General features: G+C 50.2%; 2 protein-coding genes and 1 non-coding gene across 4 annotated transcripts in view; 2 read left to right on the top strand and 1 right to left on the bottom strand.

Annotated features, from left to right (window-relative positions):
* The first annotated feature begins 7,424 nt into the window (after nt 1-7,424).
* Nucleotides 7,425-7,497, top strand: TRNAD-GUC. Its single transcript has one exon. It is a non-coding gene; the product is annotated as a tRNA-Asp (tRNA).
* A 7,321-nt stretch (nt 7,498-14,818) lies between these two features.
* Nucleotides 14,819-20,511, top strand: FICD (FIC domain protein adenylyltransferase). Of its 2 annotated transcripts, XM_008707641.2 has the most exons (3): nt 14,819-14,988; nt 16,413-16,762; nt 17,713-20,511. In XM_008707641.2, exons 2-3 carry the CDS (start codon nt 16,462-16,464, stop codon nt 18,786-18,788), a joined length of 1,377 nt encoding a protein of 458 aa, XP_008705863.1. In that variant the 5' UTR covers nt 14,819-14,988; nt 16,413-16,461; the 3' UTR covers nt 18,789-20,511. The 2 variants fall into 2 exon arrangements, with proteins under 2 accessions (XP_008705863.1, XP_008705864.1); XM_008707642.2 differs by lacking the exon at nt 14,819-14,988 and having other exon boundaries at nt 16,215-16,762.
* SART3 (spliceosome associated factor 3, U4/U6 recycling protein) overlaps nt 20,486-21,091 on the bottom strand; it is a 37,503-nt gene continuing 36,897 nt past the window's right edge. The window contains exon 20 of the transcript XR_005831701.1: nt 20,486-20,765. The gene's annotated coding sequence lies outside the window, so the exon portion shown is untranslated. The remainder of the gene's footprint in view (nt 20,766-21,091) is intronic.

Below are 21,091 nucleotides of genomic sequence, written 5' to 3'. Positions count from 1 at the left end.
TTACCAGCTGTCAGCTCTGTAATCACAGGAGACTTAATGTAATAACTAAACAAGAACAAAAACGCAGCAAATACAGGCTCTGGGCAAGTCTATTGACAGCGGGTTTTATGTTCCTGGGAACTCAGCAAGTGCAGAGCATTTACGGCGGACATCTGGAAGCAGCTACGTGCCCAAACGCCTGCCATCTCCTTAACAAAATGCTGGCGGCGAAAATAAAGATTGGCGAAGGCCTGATCCGGGCGCTGCACACCCTGGGCCCCCATGACCGTGAACGTCTCTCTCTAGACCCTACAGCCTCTCTGCACTTGTCGAGGTTCAGCTCGGCCTGCCTGCAATCTGGACTGAGAGCTCAGGAGAAGCCAAAAGACATCCCAGGCTCCCTGGGTTTAGGTCCCCCCCCCAGCGTGGAACCAAAGAGGTGGGAAGATGCCTCCCGCCAGTGGGTGAGGAGGGGTGGCCTTCCAACCCGAGGGCTCCGCGTTACCCTGACTGCCGGCGCTAACTATCGTAATAGCAAACGTGTATTCAGATGCTTGCTGCGGGCCAGGTGCCAAATGCACCGCCTTCCGTGCATGATCTCAGTGTCTCCCGAAGCGTGGAGGATGATTTAAGTTCATCCAGTCATTCATTCCACAAGCGTTTATTAAGCACCTTTTATATGCCGGGCACTGGAAACAGATCAGCAAACAAAACACATACAAATCCCTGGCTGTGTGAAGCTTGGTTTCTGGTGGGACACAGCTTTAAAACACAGCTGGGATGTGGGTTAGGAAAAAGACACTTGGCACCCTGTGATGTCACCAATGTTATTGCCTTAGGATGAAGTTCTAGGTTTAAAAGGTGATTTGAAGAAAAGCATTAAATGGGGGCGCCTGGGTGGTGAGTTGGTTTAGCCTCTGCCTTCAGCTCAGGCCCTGGGATCGAGCCCCGTGTCAGGTTCCCTGCTCAGTAGGGAATCTGCTTCTCCCTCTCCCTCTGCCCCTCCTCCTGCTCATGTGTGTGCTCTCTCCCTCAAATAAATAAAATCTTTAAACAACAAAAAAGATTTTCAAAGAAGAGCATTAAATAATAATAAAACAGGTGTTTCACAGGTGGGCTAACAGCATGATGGGGTTTCTTCTCCTACACCACCCTGCTATAGGTGTTATCGTTAGTCTCGTTTTATAGCTAGGGAAACTGAGGCTCAGGGAGGTGGAGTCATTTGGGACTGAGGTCACAAGGGACACAGCAGAGCCCACATTTGAACCCAGGTCCATCTTCAGAGCCTGTACTGTAACCACTAGTCGAAGCCAAGGAGATACACCAGCTGGCCCATTTCATCCCACCACTTGGCTCCCTGCCACCAGCTCCCCAAATCACTTTGCACATGGCTTATATCTCCTCTACAGAAATCCCACCGAGGGGTCATGCCATTTCCCCTTGCTCATGGTTTAGGGTTAAGGAGGATTCAGGGCAGCCTATTTCATATCCTTCTTTAATTTGGGAGCCAGGACCACACACACCCCCATTCACACAACAGCCTAGCTCAGGGGCCTGTGGAAACAACCAGGGACCCTCTACGGGGATGGAACACCCTCTGATAACCCGCAGCTACTTCCCCAGCCCCAACAGGGCTGATCTCAAGTGTGATCGTGTCTGTGACCAACACGCAAACCTGCCAGCACCCCCACCAGGAAAGCAACTAGGAACATCCCCATCTCCAACCTCAAGCCAGAGGAGCAAGACCGTCTCCCAGGTGTCGCATGCCAAGAGCTCACTCACTCCTCCAACAACTGGTGTGATAACCACCGTGATCATTTCCAGTTCACAGATGAGAAGACAGAGCCACGGAGAACTAAATAACTTGCCCAAGGTCACACATCTGCTCAGTGGCAGGGCTGCGTTTTCAGGCCCCAGTCTGGCTCCAGAACCCACGCTCTAAACCACGGGTCAGAAAACTTGTGTTATGAAGGGCCCGGGAGTTAAGTATTTTAGACTTTGTGGGCCATACAGCCTCGGCTGCAACTACCCCACTCTGCCACTGTAGACTCAAACAGCCATAGATGACACATAAATGAGTGGGCACAGCTGTGTTCCAATAAAACTTTATTTACAAAAACAGGCAGTGGGCCAGATTGGGCCCACAAGCCATAGTCTGCCAACCCCTACTTTAAACCACTGCACAGCACTGCCTTTTGTCATTTCTAAAGCACATCCCCTGAGCCACCCACTGGGGATTTGTATCGTAGAAAAAGCGAACGAACGGTAAGTTGGTCTCGAAATCAGGAAGGGAATCCTGTGGGACCCTGAGGAGACTGTGTCACCTCCTGGTTCTGTTTCCCCTACCGTAAAATGAAAACAATACCCACACGGCACACAGACAGAAAACACATGCGCACGCGTGCGCGCGCTCCCTCTCTCCCTCTCTCTCTCTCTCTCTGCAGGCTTACTAGGACAATCCAGGGAGGAAGCGCGTGCCAACGGTTTGGAAGATCGCCCCTGCCCAAATGCAATTATTGTTATTCTATAATTAGGGCCTTCGGCTACTCCTCCAGGAGGCACAGAAATTAGTGGGTATCATGGTCAAGAGGCTCTCTCTACTACTTCTGAGGGCCCCTCTATGCCTTCCCGTCACCCTGGAAGCTCATTTGTCCTCCATTTCCATTGTGACTGAGCCTCTTAACTCCCTCCCTGTTGAAAGCCACAGGGGCCAACGTGTGAGATTTAACACTCCATTCCCTGAGTAATTAGATCAGCCATATAAAGTGAAATGTTGAACAATGAGATTCTATGGGGCGCCTGGAGGTGATGTGGCAACAGCACCAGCGACCCTGTCCGTAAATCACTCTTTCGTTCTCTCCGGGAGCCCTGAAACCACTCATCTGTCCTCTGTTGCCTCTCCATTTTCAGTGGGTAGAACCCCAGGATGGGGTGAGCGGAGGTCAACACCCCAAGAGAGACACTTAGCCCGGTGAGGGGGAGCCACAGGGAAGATGTTTATAAACAGAAGCAGCAAGGTTCAGTAAAATCTAATCAGCCCTGAAACAAGGTGAGCTCTTGATGGTTCCAAGAACGCTCCATTCGTGCCGCAACTCTTTGGGGGTTCGTGCTGTGTGTTGTCACCGCAGCAGACAAGGGCTGCCCTCATGAGTCCACGGGGCTACCAGGGACACGGGAGACAAAAAATTCGGTACGAGAAGGACTGACACCCAGGGAGAGGGCAGGAAGTCCTGACCACATACGGGATGCCCTGAGCTCGGGTTTGAGTAAGCTCCCCAAGAAAGGAGCTGAGATGCTCTGAGGTGAGCAGGACTTTACTACGGGAAGCAGGGGTGTGGGAGAGAACATTCCAGGTGAAAAGACGGTGTAGCAGTCCTCTGGCTGGACGGGCCCTCGGTGTGTACGTGTAGTCCCTGAACTCCGTCATGAATTTTATTGCTACTTGACATCATTCTGCATATCACAGGAGAGAAAAAGATCTTTCCTGAAGTGAAAAGGATGGTCCAGGCACGCTCCTTTTGCTCCCCCTTAATGAGCTGTTCAGGGAGAGACTCTGAGCTGGGGAGCAGGAGCGTGCAGCACGTAGTTCTCCTACAGAATCATAAGACAACCATCAGAATCAAGCAACAGGGGCACCTGAGTGGCTCAGTGGGTTAAGTGTCCGTCTTCGGCTCAGGTCATGATCCTGGGGTCCTGGGATGGAGTCCTGCATCAGGCCCCCTGCTCAGCAGGGAGTCTGCTTCTCCCTCTGCCTTTCACCCCGCTCATGCTCTCTCTCTCTCTCTCTCAAATACATAACTATTTTTTAAAAAATCAAACAACGAACATCAATTATCATCATCAATTAATCCTTGGACCCCAAACAAGTTTCACCAATTATTCCAATAAAGTCGTTATAATAAAAGGACACAATTCAGAATCAGGACATATTTAGACACCAACATTTCATCAGTGTCTTCCAGTCAGTAATAGTTCCTCGGTCTTTCCCCGGCTCTTAAGACTGGGACACTTTTGGCAAGTACTGGCCCGATAGTTTGTAGAATTTTGCTCAGTTTGGATCTGTTCAGCTCGATTGTTCAATTAGATTGTCCACGGCACACCCACCACCACAGACCACTAAGCCACCAGCTGCCACCAGGTGAGCTGCGTACTTACCAAAAGTAGCTGTTTGCTCCCAAACCTGTTTATGCCCCCTGTACTTGCCATTATAATTACATATTTTAGGTAAGAAGTGGACAGGATAAACTAGGAGGGGAAAAGGAAGTTGTGTCTACAAAAAGTGAAGTGTTTGGGAAAGCCCTGAAAAAATCAACGTCCTGAATAGGAACTGATGGGGCGCCTGGGTGGCTCCGTTGGTTGAGCGGCTGCCTTCAGCTCAGGTCATGATCTCAGGGTCCTGGGATTGAGCCCCACGATGGGCTCCCTGCTCAGGGGGAAGTCTGCTTCTCCCTCTGCCTCTGCAGCTCGCCTTGTTTGTGCTCATTTTCTCTCTCTCTCTGTCAAATAAACAAACTCTCTAAATAGGAACTGATAAGGAAGGAGTTATAGAGGTAGACACTGTAAAACATTGGGCGGTTGCGGCCATTAAAATAGGAAGGGTCCTATACTCTGCCCTGCGAGTGTCTTTCAATTCTCATTACATTGAAGTAAGCCAAAAGAGACAATCACCTGACCTGTACAGGGAAGATGACAGGAGACTTGAATCAATTAACCCCTCATCGATTAATTAACCCAATATTAATTAAATTAAAATAAAATACTTCATTACATTGAAGTAAGCCAAAAGAGACAATCACCTGACCTGTACAGGGAAGATGACAGGAGACTTGAATCAATTAACCCCTCATCGATTAATTAACCCAATATTAATTAATTACTTAGGTTACTCAATTGACCTAATATTAATTAGCCCAATATTAATATTAGAAAATTAATGTACAGAGGGGTGCCTGGGTGGCACAGCGGTTAAACATCTGCCTTCGGCTCAGGGCGTGATCCTGGCGTTGTGGGATCAAGCCCCACATCAGGCTCCTCTGCTATGAGCCTGCTTCTTCCTCTCCCACTCCCCCTGCTTGTGTTCCCTCTCTCGCTGGCTATCTCTCTCTGTCAAATAAATAAATAAAATATTTAAAAAAAAAAGAAAATTAATGTACAGAATGCAAATTAATATACAGAACACTGGTGTGGGTACGTTAATATAAAAGAGAAAATATTCTAGGATATAGAATCTTCTGTTTTTCTGCTTCAGCCAACTTTTCCAATTAATCTCCCCAGACACTAGGCGATGGGGAAATGATACCATGCTCCATATCACAGGTCATCAGGGAAATGTAAATTAACAGAAGACTCCACCACGCACCTAGGAGAATGGCCAAAATCTGGAACACAGACAACACCAAGTGCTGACAAGGATGTGAAGCAGCAGGAGCTCTCGCTCAGGGCTGGGGGGGATGCAAAATGGGACAGCCACTTTGGGAGACGGGTTAGCAGTTTCTGATAACACGAAACATCCTCTCAGCATACGATCCAGCACAGGATTCGAACGCTTCCGTCCACACAAACACCTGCACACAGATGTTTACAGCAGCTCTATTCCTAGTTGCCCAAACCTGGAAGCAACCAAGATAAATAAACTGTGGTCCGTCCACACGAGGAAATATTCGGGGCTAACAAGAAATGAGCTATCAAGCCACGAAAGACCTGGAGGAAATGTCCCTGCACATGACGAAGTGACAGAAGCAAGTCTGCAAGGCCACATGTGATTCCAACATATGACATTCTGGAAGAGACCACACTATGGGGACAGTAAAAAGATCAGGTTGGCCTGGGTTGGGGGGGACTGGGGGGATGGGAGGGGATGAACGGGCAGAGCACAGAGGACATTTAGGGCAGGGAAAACACTCTGCATGATGCTGTGATGGTGGATGCCTGTCTTTCTGCATCCGTCCAGACCCACACAGAATGCACAACACCAAGAGAGAACCCGGATGTAAACTGTGGACTTTGGGTGATGACGATGTGTCCGTGTACATCCATCGATTGCAACAAGCATTCCACTCTGGTGGGGGATGCTGGTAAAGGGGGAGGCTATGCCCGGGGGGTGGGCAGGGCGTAGATGGGAAATCTCTGGTGCGTCCTCTCAATTTTGCTGTGAACTTAAAGCTGCTCTAAAAAAATTAATAAGTAAATAAAATCTTTAAAATTAAAAAAGAAATGATAGCAGACCAGCATCTCAGCTATACCCGAGGACACGTTCAAAGTGAACACTAGGAATGTTATTTGGCCTTAAAAAGGCAGGAAACTCTGACTCGTGCTACCATGGGGATGACCCCTGAGAGACACTAGGCTAAGCTGTCACAAAGGGACAAACACTGTAGGGTTCCGCCTAGAGCACTCAGACTCAGAAAGAAGCAAAGTAGAAGGGGGTCTCCCAGGCTGGGGAGAGGGGGGCTGGGGAGCGAGAGTTTCAGTTTGGGACGATGAAAAGAGTCCTGGAGATAGATGGTGGCATGGGTTGTGCAACAATGCGAGTGTCTTTGATGCCACTGAACTGCACACTTCAAAATAGTTAAGACGGCTAATCTCAGGGCACGTGCATTTTAACACAGTAATAATGCTAATCAAATAAGCAAGTCAAATACCTAGACCAGCGCAAGGCAAAAAGTGAGATGACTTCTACCTGCATTGCTTATGGCTGAAAGATAGAAAACAGATTATGGCTTTAGCAAAACAGGTGCACGGAGAGGTGGCTTTTAAGTGAATCCCACAAAAAGAAAAGGAGGGCAAAGAAAAGGTCTGCAACAATGAACCGGTCCTAACACACGTGACACTTGGGGGATGGTGCCTGGCACCCAGGAAACACTTGCCTGTTGTGATGAGCACTGTCCCACCCCAGCCTCCCTAAGAGGAAGTCGTGGGGAAGCATGTCCGCTCGCGCAGGCAGGACACCCGGCCAGCTGTGCTCCGAAGGGGCCCCTTGCCCCACTACAGTCTCAAAGCCGTGGGGAAGGCTCCAGATGGAACAGGAAGGGCCAGCGCTGGGGGCCTCGCAGGAATCTGTTCCCCTCCGTCCCTCTGGAGCTCGTGGGCTAATTCGGTAGCTGCACCCCCAGACAACGGAATTGTTCTCAAAGAGAACGGAGTCGCCTTTGTCAGAGAGATTATGGCGGACCTTAAGGAGGCAAAGAATAAAAATGCTGAAAGAAGCCAGTCACCAAAGACTACATATTCTGTGCTTCCATTTATAGGAAGAGGAATCTATATGGACAGAAAGTAGGTTGCTGGGGCAGAGGGTGGGTGGTGGCAGAAAAACCTAAAGGGTGGGAGGTTTCTTCGGGGCGGGGCGGGGGGGTGGAGATGAACAGTTCTAAAATCGACTGTGATTCTGAGTGAACTGTATGGTATGAGAATCACAGCTCAATAAAGCTGGTATTAACAACAGGAGCGCCTGGCTGGCTCAGTCGGTAGAGCATGAGACTGTCGATCTCGGGGTCGTGTGTTCGAGCCCCACGCTGGGCATAGAGATTTCTTCAATCAATCAATCAATCAATCAACTTCAAAAAAAAAAAAAAAGAAAAGAAAACCTGACAGTCTTCTTAACAACAACGAACAACAGAATGGTGATTTGGCTCTAAACTTCCTCCTCCGGTTCCTCTACAAACGCCAGAGCCAAAACCATCACTGAAAGGGCTGTGCTCCTTTCACAACAATTCACTAAAGAGGAGATGCTCTCCTCCATGCCAGGAAAAGACCCTTTGATGTCTGTCCGTAGCCCTCCCTCGGAATTCTTATCTAGTTAGGGGAGGGGAATGCATAGAAAAGGCTCTGCTTTCTTGCCTAGCCAGGCACCCTTGCTAATTTCCTTGTCTCCATGTTACTATGGCAACAGAAAGCTTCCACCGAGAGCTTCCGGGGCGTGTCCAAAGGGACTGCAATCTGGACCCATCTGCCCCTCTGCCCCTCTGCCCGGTAGCTCCCAGACGCTGGCTGGCCTGCTGATGGGTGGGTCAAACCATGATCCCGTGAAGCAGGGAAGCAGAGAAGGGGAAGGAGGCAGACAGGGGGTCCCGTCTGCCTCCAGGCTGACCTAGTGGCCACCCTGAGTCACCATCACCATGCAGCAAGAGGAGTGGGTGTTAGGCACATCTTGTAGAGGCTGTGATCTAAAATGGCATCTTGACACCTGAGCCAGTCTCCACTGTCAGCATGACCATAATTTTAGGCAGGGGGAGGCCGCTTCTCTGGGCAATGAGAGTAACACAGCTGGAAAGCTTTCATGAAACATCTGGGGCAAAGGCAGTTGGCAACTGGGAACCCAGTGTTGTGACAGGTGAGTCTCACACCTGCAGAACCTTCCTGCCCCGAGGGCCCCCAAGACTTGGCCAAAGAGGCCCGAAGTCCATGCTGTTAGGCTGTCGGATGGAACCACTGGGACTGAGGAGGGGCAGGCACAGTGGGTGCTGGACAGGCAGCCTCCAAGATGGCCCCTAATGATCTGCACCTCCTGCTGANCATCAGGCAGCTCCCTTCCACAGTGTACCTAGGCTGCTCTGTGTTGTGACCCACACAGTTCAGCAGAGGTGACACTATGTGACTTCCAAAGCTATGTCGTAAAGGACATCATGCTCTCGGATCACTCATACCGGGAGAAGCCGCCGTGTTGGGAGGGCACCCAGACAGCCCTATGGAGTGACCCACATGCAGAAAAACTGAAGCCCCTGCCCACTACCAGCACCAACCTGCCAGCCACCAAAACGGGCCACCTTGGAAATGGTTCTTCAGCCCAGTCAAGCCTTAGGTGACTGTAGCCCCAGCCAACATGACAACTGCAATCTTGAGAGAGATCCTGAGTCAGAACTATCCGACTAAGCTGCTCCTGGATTCTTGACACACCACACTATGCAAAATAATACATTTGCATTGTCGTGTTAAGCTGCTAAATTTGGGTACTGTTTGTTACGCAGCAGCGGATAACTGACACAGAGTAGATCCAGCTGCCCCTAGGACAGCCAGAAATTGTCTTGATAAGAAAATATGGTTTTATTTATTTATTTATTTATTTATTAAAGATTTTATTTATTTATTTGACAGAGAGAGAGACAGCCAGCGAAAGAGGGAACACAAGCAGGGGGAGTGGGAGAGGAAGAAGCAGGCTCCTAGTGGAGGAGCCAGATGTGGGGCTCGATCCCAGAACGCCGGGATCACGCCCTGAGCCGAAGGCAGACGCTTAACTGCTGTGCCACCCAGGCGCCCCTGAAAAGATGGTTTTATTAAGATTTTCCCTCTTTGCTCCTCACACCCCTCCCCAAAGTACTTTTACGAAAGAAAGTCATGTGTTGGTGAACAGAGTCGACAGACTTGGATTTGGGTCCAGGCTCTGCCCTTGCCCTCTATCCACCTCAGTTTCTCCACCTCTAAAATTGAAAACCTAAAGCGTAACCTGTCAGCCATGAAATCATAGAGTCTGATAGTGGTTAAAACTATAAATTTTGAGTCAGGAAGACCGGTTGTGAACGCTGGCTCTGCCACTTGCTGGCTGTGTGCCTCGCTGAGCCTTAGTTTCCCCTTCTGTAAAGTGGGTTCAATGATTTCTACTTCATGGTATTGTTACAAAAATCCAATAAAATAATATACATAAATTACTCAGTACACAGTAAGTGCTTAATGAATGGTTGTTACCACTACCAATAATGAGACAGTGGGACAGGTACAATTATTTCCACTTACAGTCAAGACACAGGAGGATCAGAAAGGTTGGAAGACTTTATTGGTCTAGAGCAGGCCCAGGTCTGGATGTTTTTTTTAAAAAGCTCCCCAGGTGATTGATTCTTTGAGAAACTCTGCCCTAGAGAAACTTCCACACACATGCCAAAAAATCATACAAGAATTTCACTGCCATGTGTTTGTAATAGAAAAGAACTAGAGGGGCACCTGGGTGGCTCAGGTGGCTAAGCATCTACCTTCGGCTTGGGTCATAATCTCTAGGTCTTGGGATCGAGCCCCATGTCAGCCTCCCAGATCAGCGAGAAGTCTGCTTCTCCCTCTCCCTCTGCCTCTACCCCTGCTTGTGCTCTCTCTGCCTCTCTCTCTCTCAAATGAATAAAATATTTAAAAAGAAAACAAAGGACTAAAAATGATCCAAATACCTATGAACAGGTAAATGGGAAATAAATCGTAAGTGGAACGTGACACAGCAGTGCACGATTACTGAGCCAGAATTAACTGTATCAACATAAATATAACTCTCTAAAATATAGTGCCAAACTAAAAAAAAAAAAAAATGCAGGAGGATACACAGTATATATATATAACATGTAACAGCAAGCAAAACATCACTATATGTTATTTAGGAGTATATACATATGGTTACAAACAAGAGGCCATGTATGGATGTAATGAGCAACAAATTCAAGATGGTGATTATCTCTGGGAGGGAAGGAAGGGAAAGTGACAGGGGAGAGGATGCCCAGGGCTTCAGGGCATTGATAATATCCATTTCTTTCTTTCTTTCTTTTTTTTTTTTAGACTTATTTATGTTAGAGACAGAGAGAGAGCACAAGCAGGAGAGGGAGAGGGAGAGACAATCTCAAGCAGACTCCATGCTAAGCGTGGAGCTCGATCCCATGACCTTGAGATTATGAGTTGAGCCGAAATCAAGAGATGGGGACACTCAGCCAAATGAGCCACCCAGGTGTCCCACTGTGATATTTCTTTTTTTTTTTTCTTTTTTTTTTTAAAGATTTTATTTATTTATTTGACAGAGATAGAGACAGCCAGTGAGAGAGGGAACACAAGCAGGGGGAGTGGGAGAGGAAGAAGCAGGCTCCTAGTGGAGGAGCCTGATGTGGGGCTCGATCCCGTGACGCCGGGATCACGCCCTGAGCCGAAGGCAGACGCTTAATCACTGTGCCACCCAGGCGCCCCTGTGATATTTCTTAAACTGGGGGCAGGCACACAGGTACCCATTTTATTAGCTATGCCTTCTGGATGTCTGAAATACTTCATAATTTTAAAATAGACGTGCATAAAAAATATCTAGTTCAATTGGGCATGGGAATTTTTTTTCTTATTGTGTATCTGTGCCTTCTATTTATCTGTGATCCTATTTTGCTTTTAGGAAATAAATTGGTTATAATAACATTGTAAGGTGACGGACAGTAACTGCACTCTTCGTGGTGAGCTCTGAGTGAGGTACAGAATTGCCAAACCACTATGTCCTACAACCGAAACTAATATAATATTGTATGCCAACCATACTTCAATTAAAAAAAAAAAAGAAATAAAGTAGTTGGTTATTTTGGCTATTTAATAAGAAAAGAAGCAGTTATGTTTAATTTATTGAAAGTAAGAAATATCACTTCCCCAAGTGATTTGCTCTGAAAACAACACTTATTTGCATGTCTGAGATCATCCTGAATCCAGAGCAGGAGTCATGGGCCCAAGGACACCTACTCAATGTTCCCCCAAACCCTGCCTCTTGGGCCCGAGGCACTGGGCCTGACTGCCACTGGGTATGCAAAATGAAGATATCAGAGAAGGACTGTTTCGGTGGGGGTGGGGGGGCTCTTGGACAGCAGCTCTAAGTTAGAAGGAGAGGGGGAAAAAAATCCAAGCAGACTGGGAATTAGAGGAACCTGGGAGTGGGGGGAGAGGGGACCAGTATGGTGACTTTTCTTTTAAATGAAGTTGAGTCACTCTGGAGACATTTCTTGCAAGGCAGTATTTAGCCTCCAGTTGGGGGGAATTTTGTGTTTCCTAAGCAATAGAATTCGACTCTGCCAGCAAGAAGCGCTTGACTGCTGTTTCTTAAAGATGCATAAGGGTTTGTTTTGTTTTGTTTTGCATAATGGACGCGTTTCCCAAGCAGCCACTTTCCAGGTTCTTTATCAAGTGTCAAGGTAAGCTTTTAGAGCACTCCTCCGTGGGCCGCGAGGAGGCCATTTCCACCCAAGACGGAATGCTTAAGGCGGAGCAAGCCAACTTTTGAATATCGCTTCAGGGACCGTATTTTGTGCATTCAACGCAGCCGAACACAGTCAAGAAAATTGAGTGGGATCTCCTGACAAAGAGATTGTGTGGGGGAAGTGATACCTGGTAAATTACTGCCCCCTGGTGGCCACAGACAGTGGTGCGCTCATCTGACAAAAGGCGTGAGTTCCTGCCTCTGTTCCCAGCTACCATCTCCAGGCCATTTTAAAAAACCTAAGGGGCGCCTGGGTGGCACAGCGGTTAAGCGTCTGCCTTCGGCTCAGGGCGTGATCCCGGCGTTATGGGATCGAGCCCCACATCAGGCTCCTCTGCTGGGAGCCTGCTTCTCCCTCTCCCACTCCCCCTGCTTGTGTTCCCTCTCTTGCTGGCTGTCTCTATCTCTGTCGAATAAATAAATAAAATCTTTAAAAAACCTAAAGCTGGGATTGAGGTCTAGCAGCCCTCCGTAGCCAGTGGGCAGATACTCCAACTGTTTAAAAATCTGGAGCATTTGCTTAAAAATCTAGGCCTGACATTTCTTTTGAAAAATTAGAAAATCTGTCAACTTTTGGACGAAATGCATTTTTTACACAATAAATGTAGGCTAGAGCTGAGAAGCTGCTGCCCGCTTTGGATAAGGGAGGCACTCTCACCTTCTCCACACTCCACACCTACCCCTGTTGCCTCACGCCCAGGCAGTTTAACTGCCGATGGTTCTTGTGCAGCTTCTGGGTTTGCAACCTAAGGTTCTAAGCTCATTGAAGAGCTGACAGTGGCACCTCAGAATGTGGAAGGTGGATGGTGCCTTTATTTTTTTTTAATGTATATTTTTTAACATTTTATTTATTTGAGAGAAATAGCAAGTGAGCACGAGCAGTGGTGAGGGGCAGAGGGAGAGGGAGAGCAGGGAGCCTGACTTGGGGCTCAATCCCAGGACCCTGGGATCATGACCTGAGCCAAAGGCTGATGCTTAACCGACTGAGCCACCCAGGTGCCCACAGAGGGTGCCTTTATAAGCAGATGATGATGTCATCTTATGCCTGGGAGGGGCAGAAGTCCACAAGCCCCAGGTTACCCATTTCAGTGGGGTAAGTGTCCTGCTCTAGGACACAGAGCTATTAAGAGATACACCCTGCATTTGAGCACATACCTGTCTGACCTCTGAGCCTCACTGCTTTCTACTCCACCAACCATCCTCCATAATTAGCCGGTTTCATAGCAGGCCCTCCTTTGGGGAAAGTTTTTACAACATTACTGCTTGAGCCATCAGAAGAGAAATTCACCAGATTTCAAGAGAACAGTGTCGGAGACCTCTGTTCAAAAGATAGAAACAAGAAGCCCCAGAAATAACCACTATCCTGATTTTGTTTCTTAAAATCACCATGGTTTGTCCTGCTTCAGGTATTTCTTATTTGAGTCAACAAAATGTCTCAAGTATTTACTACATGCTATTTTCTATGCCAAGGGCCGGGAGCTGGGGGAATGGGGAACAGTTACAAGATATAAACAGGAAGCACAGCCAGCAAGGGCCAAAGCTGTTTGGTCCTTCACCTTGCAATGCCCTCCCCTGTCCCCACGGTGTCTTTTATGACAGCACACTTCTGGCTGTGGTCAGTAGCTTCCCTAAACTAGAAGCAGACTGAGACCTATGAAAGGACATGGAGTCACTCCCCAGTGACTGGAGCCACCTGCAGCTCTGTTTCTTCCGTGAATAAGAAAACAGCAACAACATTGTGTCTTGTCTAGGAATAATTGCAACAGCAGATACTTATCAAATGTTAGCTTTGTGCCAGACATGGAGGATCTCACTTCCCCCTCACACAAAACCCTAGGAGGAGGTACTGTCATCGCACTGTCCCCATTTTAGAGAAGCAGACGGGACCGGTAAAATCAAGTCACTTGCTAAATGTAACTCAGTTTTTAAGTGGCAGAGCTGGTATTAGACCCCAGGGCTGTGTGGCTCCAGTAGAGACCCCCACAACCACTGCCTGATAGTGGCTCCCAAGGGGAATGGGGGTCATGGAGGAGGGCAGATCTTGAAGATGCAGGCCTTCCGCAGATCCTGAACTTGAGGTCAAAGGCGAGGTCGGTTGTTTGTCCCCGTTTTACAAATGGAAAAACTGAGGCTTAGAGTAACGCCCAAGGTCACACAGGGCTTAGGTGACAACGTCTGGATTGAAGCCTGCAGAATCTATATGGCTAACATCTTAATGCTTAGCATTTCTGAGCATGTCCTAGATGATGAATTTCAGTATTTGTGAACAAGGATGGAGGTTTCAGCTCTCTGCTTCAAGGAAAAATCCCAGTCTCTCTGGGAAGCTAAATAAACCAGACAGTTCCTTCTCGAGGGGATGCAAATTATAGAGTCGGGGAGGAAAAGGGAAAGAGAGGTGAGAAAGCGGGGGAAGAGGGCAACCCTGTTATCACAGCGTCGGGGCTAAGAACAGGAGCTCTGAAGTCAGACTAACAGGGTGCGGAGCATCCTCATTTTCCACGTAAGGAAACGGAGGCCCACGAGAGTGGCCCCGGGACAAGGCGCAGAAGCGCAGCTCTTCACGGCAGACGGAATTGCGAGTTTCCGGTCGCGGAACCGATAGGACCCCCAATCGCCGCCGCGCTGGTTTTCCGCCCGCTACTCCCGCCTGTCGCCCGGGCCCCGCCCCTCCGGTTGCCCATTGGCTGCTGCGGGCACGAGACCAACACAGGAGCCAGCCAATGGGGGTGACCCACGGCGCGTCTTTCCCGGGGAAGCCGACACAGACGCGAGAACCCGGAAGTGCGAGGGGATGACGAGTCGGAGAAGCCAATCCGCCGCAAAGAGGATGGCGGACCGACCAATGGCGAGTCGCCGGGGGCGGGGTCAGAAGGCCGGCGGCGAAGTAGGGCCTGGGAGCCCGTGGCTGCTGGGCCTCCGAGCGCCTGGAAGGCGGCGGCAGGGTCGGGCAGCAGCGCGCGGTAGGAGGGGGAAAGCCCTAGGGGCTCGGAAGGAGCGAGCTGGGCAGGGGACAGCGGCGAAGTGAGCCCTGGGCGGGATTCAGAGGGGTAAGTCCAGCCACTTCGCCCCTCTGGGCCTCAGTTTCCCCCTTCCTAGTGTACTGAGGGGTGAGACGTTCGCATCTCCTGCCTTCCCCGCGCAGACGCGGGTCCCTGGCGAACTCCAGCTCTGCCGCGTATCCCATCCCTCCCGGAGCCTCCCAGAACACCTGGACGAAGCAGTGACCCATACTCTCTTCTAAACCTCCAGAGCACACCCAGCGTACCCCGGTTAGAGCACAGACCAAGCCATTTCAGGTGTATCAATGAGCCAGGCTTCCCCATTAGACTCTAAGCCCTGGGTGATCACAAACCTAATCAGTCATTTCTGGGTCTTGGAGGCTCAGCACCAGGAGCAGGCCGGAGCAGGGATGCATGGGCCCTGATTGGGAATAAGGTAGCGGTTAAGACCTGGGTACTCTTCCCAGATGCACTGGGGATTCATTCTTGAAGCTTCTATTTACTCGCGTGGCCTTCTGGAGATTCACTTACTCTGCTTTAGTTTCCCTTGTCTGTAAAATGGAGTTGGGGGTAGCTTTCCTTCATAGGGTGTTAATAATTGAGATAACGCATGGCTAGCACTCAGCTTAGTGCTCAGTACACCATAGTTGCCCAATAAATGCTTATTGTTAGCATAATGGTGCCTGCATACCTGACCCCTCCACTCCCGCTGCCAGCCCAAAGCACATGCCCACTGTTATGTGGAGGGCGAGTGGTCACCCACTTTGGCCCACAGCTTGAGTTTCTTTTGAGGTGCTTGGACTGCCCAAGCTCTAGGTGAGATCCTTGCTGGACAGGTCAGGGAAGGAAGGCCAGAGAGGGGAGCAGCACTGTGGCTAATACCAGGATGTAGGCATGAAGAGGCGGCCACCATGTGGCAGCAAATCAGGCCACCAAACAGTTGTGTGCATCAAAGACCAGACCTCAGAACTGCTTTGGCCAATCTGAATATGTGTGTGGTCAGAGATCTGTGGTCAAGGGAGGGGACTTTAGAGCCATAGGTTCCTGAATTCAAGTCCTAAAGCTGTCACTTACTCACTGGGTGACTGTGGACAAGGGGCTTCATCTCTCTGAGCCTGTTTCGTCATCTGGAGAAGTGGGATGACGATAGCATCAGCTCCTGTTGAAGACTGCAAGAGACAGTTATGCGTGAGGTCCCTTAGTGCTTAGCCCAGGGCCGGGCACACAGTAAGTGCTCAATAAATGTTGAGTGCAGTGGCATTACTTTTCAGAGTCACGGTGCCCTGGAAGTGGCACCCGTCCTCCAGGCTGGCCCCTCCCCATTTATATCCACTTCCTGCCTTGCCCCAACCCGTGGTCATAGTGAAATAGGAGGTGTTGGGGGGCCTGAGTTCAGAAACTGAATTCAGAAACCTATCTTAAACATGTCCCCTTCCCCTGCCTCATCTCCTACAACTCTTGGTTCCCTGCAGATCCTGCTCTGAGGCAACTGAGTATGTACAGGGGCCCACCTGAGTCCAGATGACACTCATGCCGATGGCTTCAGTGATGGCAGTGACTGAACCAAAATGGGTCTCCGTCTGGGGCCGCTTCCTGTGGGTGATGCTGCTGAGCATGGTGGTGGGGTCCCTGCTGGCGCTGTTGCTGCCGCTGGGGGCCTTAGAAGAGCAGTGTCTGACTGTGCTCAAAGGCTTCTACCTGCTCAGGAGCAAGTTGGACAGGATGCAGCATGCCATCACCAAGTGCAGCAGCCCTTCCACAGAGCTCAGTGTCACCTCCAGGGAGGCACCACTGCTGGCGGTCAAGACCAAGGCCTCTCCAGGTAAGGCAGACCGGCCAGCTGTCCTCACCACTTCTGAACTGGATAGCTATTTAGAGTGCCTACCGTGTCCCGTGTGCAGGGCACAGGGTACTCTGGTGAACAAGTCCGCCCCGAGCTCCCAGCCTAGACGAGCTGACAACTGGCTAAGATATAGCATCACCAGTATGGTGATGGGGAAACTGGGGAGCATAGCAGGCGGGCTCCCTGGAGGGAATGCCTGAGCTGAGACCCCAGTGTAAATGGGAAAATGACCCAAAGGAAAATGCATGAGGGGACAAGTGCACCAGGCAGAGACCAGAGGGTGAGGGAGCCTGGGCATGTGAGGAAAAGCAGCCCCGTGTGTGGCTGACACTCAGCGGGTGGAGGGGTGATGAGGGACGGCTAGGTCTAGCAGTTTCTGTCCCTCCGCACTGTCCTCTGGGGTGCACTGAGCAGCACCCCTGGGCTCTAACCACTGGATGCCAGCAGCACTGCCCCCCTATCAGACACTGCTAGCTGTCCGGGGGCGGGGGGGGTGGTGGCAAAATCACCCCTGGTTGAGAAACACTGGGTTAAAAGATTTAAAGAACAGCCCAGGGATGGGGAAGCCTCCAGAGCCTAGCACCAGGGGGGAGCTGTTAACAGCCTAGGCCTGAAGGGACAGGGGCCGGGACCAGCACCACCAAGACTGATCCAGGACAGCAGAGAGCTGAGCATATGGGAGAGTCACCTAACAGGAGCTGCAGCCACAGCCACTCACTCCAGCACTCGGAAGGCGGGGCCAGGGAGTCCAGGTGGTACCTCCCAGGTACAGAGAATGGCTCTGGGGACACACAAAGACCAGCTGCAGTGGTACCGTGAGCAGAGGAGCTGGAATGAGCCCCATGAAGGGCCAGCAAAGGGGCCAGCTCCCCTGAACATCCTTTGCCCTCCCTACCCTCCCTGCCAACGCTTCTCTGGCTCTTTTCTAGCTGGTAAGTTGGAAGCCAAAGCAGCTCTGAACCAAGCCCTGGAGATGAAACGCCAAGGCAAGCGGGAGAAAGCCCACAAGCTCTTCCTACACGCCCTCAAAATGGACCCAGACTTCGTGGATGCGCTCAATGAGTTTGGCATCTTTTCAGAAGAGGACAAGGACATCATCCAGGCGGATTACTTATACACCAGAGCGCTGACCATCTCGCCCTACCACGAGAAAGCGCTGGTCAACCGGGACCGGACGCTGCCGCTGGTCGAGGAGATTGACCAGAGGTATTTTAGCATCATTGACAGCAAAGTGAAGAAGGTCATGTCCATCCCCAAGGGCAACTCCGCGCTGCGCAGGGTCATGGAGGAAACCTACTACCATCACATCTACCACACGGTCGCGATCGAGGGCAACACCCTCACCCTCTCGGAAATCAGGCACATCCTGGAGACCCGCTACGCCGTGCCAGGGAAAAGCCTGGAGGAGCAGAACGAGGTCATCGGCATGCACGCGGCAATGACGTACATCAATACAACGCTGGTCTCCCGCATCGGGTCTGTCACCGTCAGCGACGTGCTGGAGATTCACAGGCGGGTGCTGGGTTACGTGGATCCAGTGGAAGCTGGCAGGTTTCGGACGACACAGGTCCTCGTGGGACACCACATCCCTCCCCATCCTCAAGATGTGGAAAAGCAGATGGAGGAGTTCCTCCAGTGGCTCAACTCTGAGGACGCCATGAATCTGCACCCAGTGGAGTTTGCGGCCTTGGCCCATTATAAACTGGTTTACATCCACCCTTTCATCGACGGCAACGGGAGGACCTCACGCCTGCTGATGAACCTCATCCTGATGCAGGCGGGCTACCCCCCCATCACCATCCGCAAGGAGCAGAGGTCCGAGTACTACCACGTACTGGAGGTCGCCAATGAAGGCGACGTGAGGCCGTTCATCCGCTTCATCGCCAAGTGTACGGAGACCACTCTGGACACCCTGCTCTTTGCCACAACGGAGTATCCGGTGGCACTGCCCGAGGCCAAACCCAACCACTCCGGGTTTAAGGAGACGCTGCCTGTGAAGCCCTAACCCTCGAAATCCTCCCTTGGGGACAACAGAGGTCCCCAAGGTGGGGGGGAAAAACCTTAGCATTTCATAGAAACCTAGTTGTCTCCTAAAGCAAAAGGAGACAGAAAAGGAACTTAAACATTCTTTACCTCCAAATGTTTCAGTTAAAAAAAAAGAAAACCTAAATTATTACGCCTTATCTCTAAGGTAACTTATAATTCAGCCCAAGTTATTATTTATTTTCTTTTTGGGGGCTAGTAAATGTTGTGTGGTGTCTGCTGTCTGCACTGGTGGCCCGAAGTAGGCTTTTGGGGGCATCAGTGCTGTGTGTGTAACCAGAACGCGGGTTCTGGCGCAGAATTTGCACTCGGGTGGGGGAGAGGCCAGAAGTGTGGAAGGAGGTCCAGAAGCTATAGGAGGAACTCCTCCGAGTGTCCTGTGACTTGACCTGAGAGGTCAGCACTCTTGGGGAGAACCTGGTCCCGGTTTTGAGAAAGGACTGAAAGCTTGCTTCTATAGACACTGGCGTTGAGACTAATTCTCACTGGTAGAGCAAACTTTTGAGATGTGAAATAAGATTAATGTTGACATTTCTAGTTAGATGCCTTGCTCATTTCAAGGAAGGCCTTGAGTCATAGTTAGCTCGCAAACTCCAGTGCCAGAGGCTGTTATGTTGTTCCCTTATCAAGACTTTTTCTAATTAAGAATAGGGGAGTGGCCAGCTTGGTATGCTCTGTGTATGAAATGTTTCTCGCACTTCGTTCTCAGCAACTCAGACCAGATATTTTGGTCTACAAGTCCTCTGGGTTCGTCACACAACTGAGTCCTACCACAGGTCAGGTATCGCCAAGTAACCAAGTCTGCCCTCAGCCCTGACTCTTGAGCTGAACATCTTGTGTAGGCAGATATTCAAGAACACATCTGAGAAAACAGATGGCACGTCAACACCAAGTAAGCATTTCTGAAAATGAATTAGAGGGAGTTTCTACCAAACCAAGAAGAAACCTTTCACCACAGCCAGGATGTGTCCTTTTTGTCACGCAGTCTTCTCCACTTACTGACTTGACCCCCACACCTCCCACAGCCATTGTACTGTCCCGCGTCCCGTCAGGGAAGCAGAAGAGATTGCCTTGGAGTGGCCTTATTTTTCTAGCAATTTGTAAAATGATAAAATGTTCTACGTAATACGGCCAGGTTTCCAAGTCATTCTACAGAAGACGACTCCTCTATCAAGAGCATATTGGCCCCAGCGCCGATATGACCGCTGCTATGCTGCTCGGAGTCAAAAGGGCCATAGGTTCCTTTCCCAGTGACGGAGCCTGGGACATCTAGCGCTGTCATGCACTTTGTCGGGGTCGGAATGGTGGTGAACACATACACAGTGTGGTCTCTGACTTGGAAGTCACACCCTGACAGGAAGGAGGTCACTCTTCTGAGGTAGCAGGTGTTTCTACAGTTAACTGTGTAATAGGCACAGAGTAGCCTTCGGAAAGATTAGGAAAAAGCTGTGTGACGTGGCCCCAAGGGAGAGTTATTCCAACCCTTATAAAAAATATTTTCATCCTCGTATGCTGCCATAAGGTATCTCTTCAACCTGAAGTCTTCTATCGTCCTGGTTTTACAAGCACACCGAGGAAGCCTGACAGAAGTGCGTGCTTGGTACTAGAGAGAAACATGCACTTTAGCTCTGTTGTGAAGGATGTTACTTGACAGATTACTGACTCTAATAAAGTATTTTATTACATAAAGGCCTGAGACTTTGCTGTCTTATTCAAGCGATGTTCCCATCCGTCACAAGGATGAAGGAGGAATTCTTTCGGAACGTTAAGCCCTGTCTGTATTACGGCATAAGGTGCTCGTTTCGACAGGCAGATGAGAGGGAGCTGTGGGGGTAAGCGACCTACCTGCACTGGCAGGCCTGAAGCACTGGTCTTCCGCTAACACGCCAGTAACGCAAATGGTGTTTCGTGCTTCTGTTTACCATCAGTTCTTGATTGCCTGGGGAAAACACATAAACCCACTCACATGTTCCTGACGGTCCGTTTCTAGGACTGTCCAACACCCTGAGCCCCGAGCTCGAGTCTGAGTGGGTTCAATTCTGTAATGAGCCTGTGTTGACATGAGAAAGCATGAAGTGAGGGCAGAAGACTGGCCAACAGCAAGAGAGCGGAACGGTGAAATGTGCAGCAGCGGGAGTGAAGCCACATCAGCTGGGACTGGTAAGGAGATACTCAGGGCTCCTCGGTGGCAGTCCCTGTGCGTTCCTAGTCCTCTCGCCCAACCAACAGTCTTCGGTGGGGCGGGGGGGGGGGGGGGGGGGGGGG

This window comes from Ursus maritimus, unplaced genomic scaffold (genome assembly GCF_017311325.1).
Source record: "Ursus maritimus isolate PB19 unplaced genomic scaffold, ASM1731132v1 scaffold_33, whole genome shotgun sequence".
Classification (NCBI taxonomy): domain Eukaryota; kingdom Metazoa; phylum Chordata; class Mammalia; order Carnivora; family Ursidae; genus Ursus; species Ursus maritimus.
Note: the sequence above shows the minus strand (reverse complement) of the source record. Positions and strands in the feature narration are given on the sequence as shown.

What these genes read in the sequence shown, in the direction of transcription:
- FICD (XM_008707641.2), top strand. Translation starts at nt 16,462, where the DNA reads ATGACACTCATGCCGATGGCTTCAGTGATGGCAGTGACTGAACCAAAA. An exon ending in CAAGACCAAGGCCTCTCCAG is followed by an intron (nt 16,763 to 17,712) that starts GTAAGGCAGACC and finishes GCTCTTTTCTAG; the next exon opens with CTGGTAAGTTGGAAGCCAAA.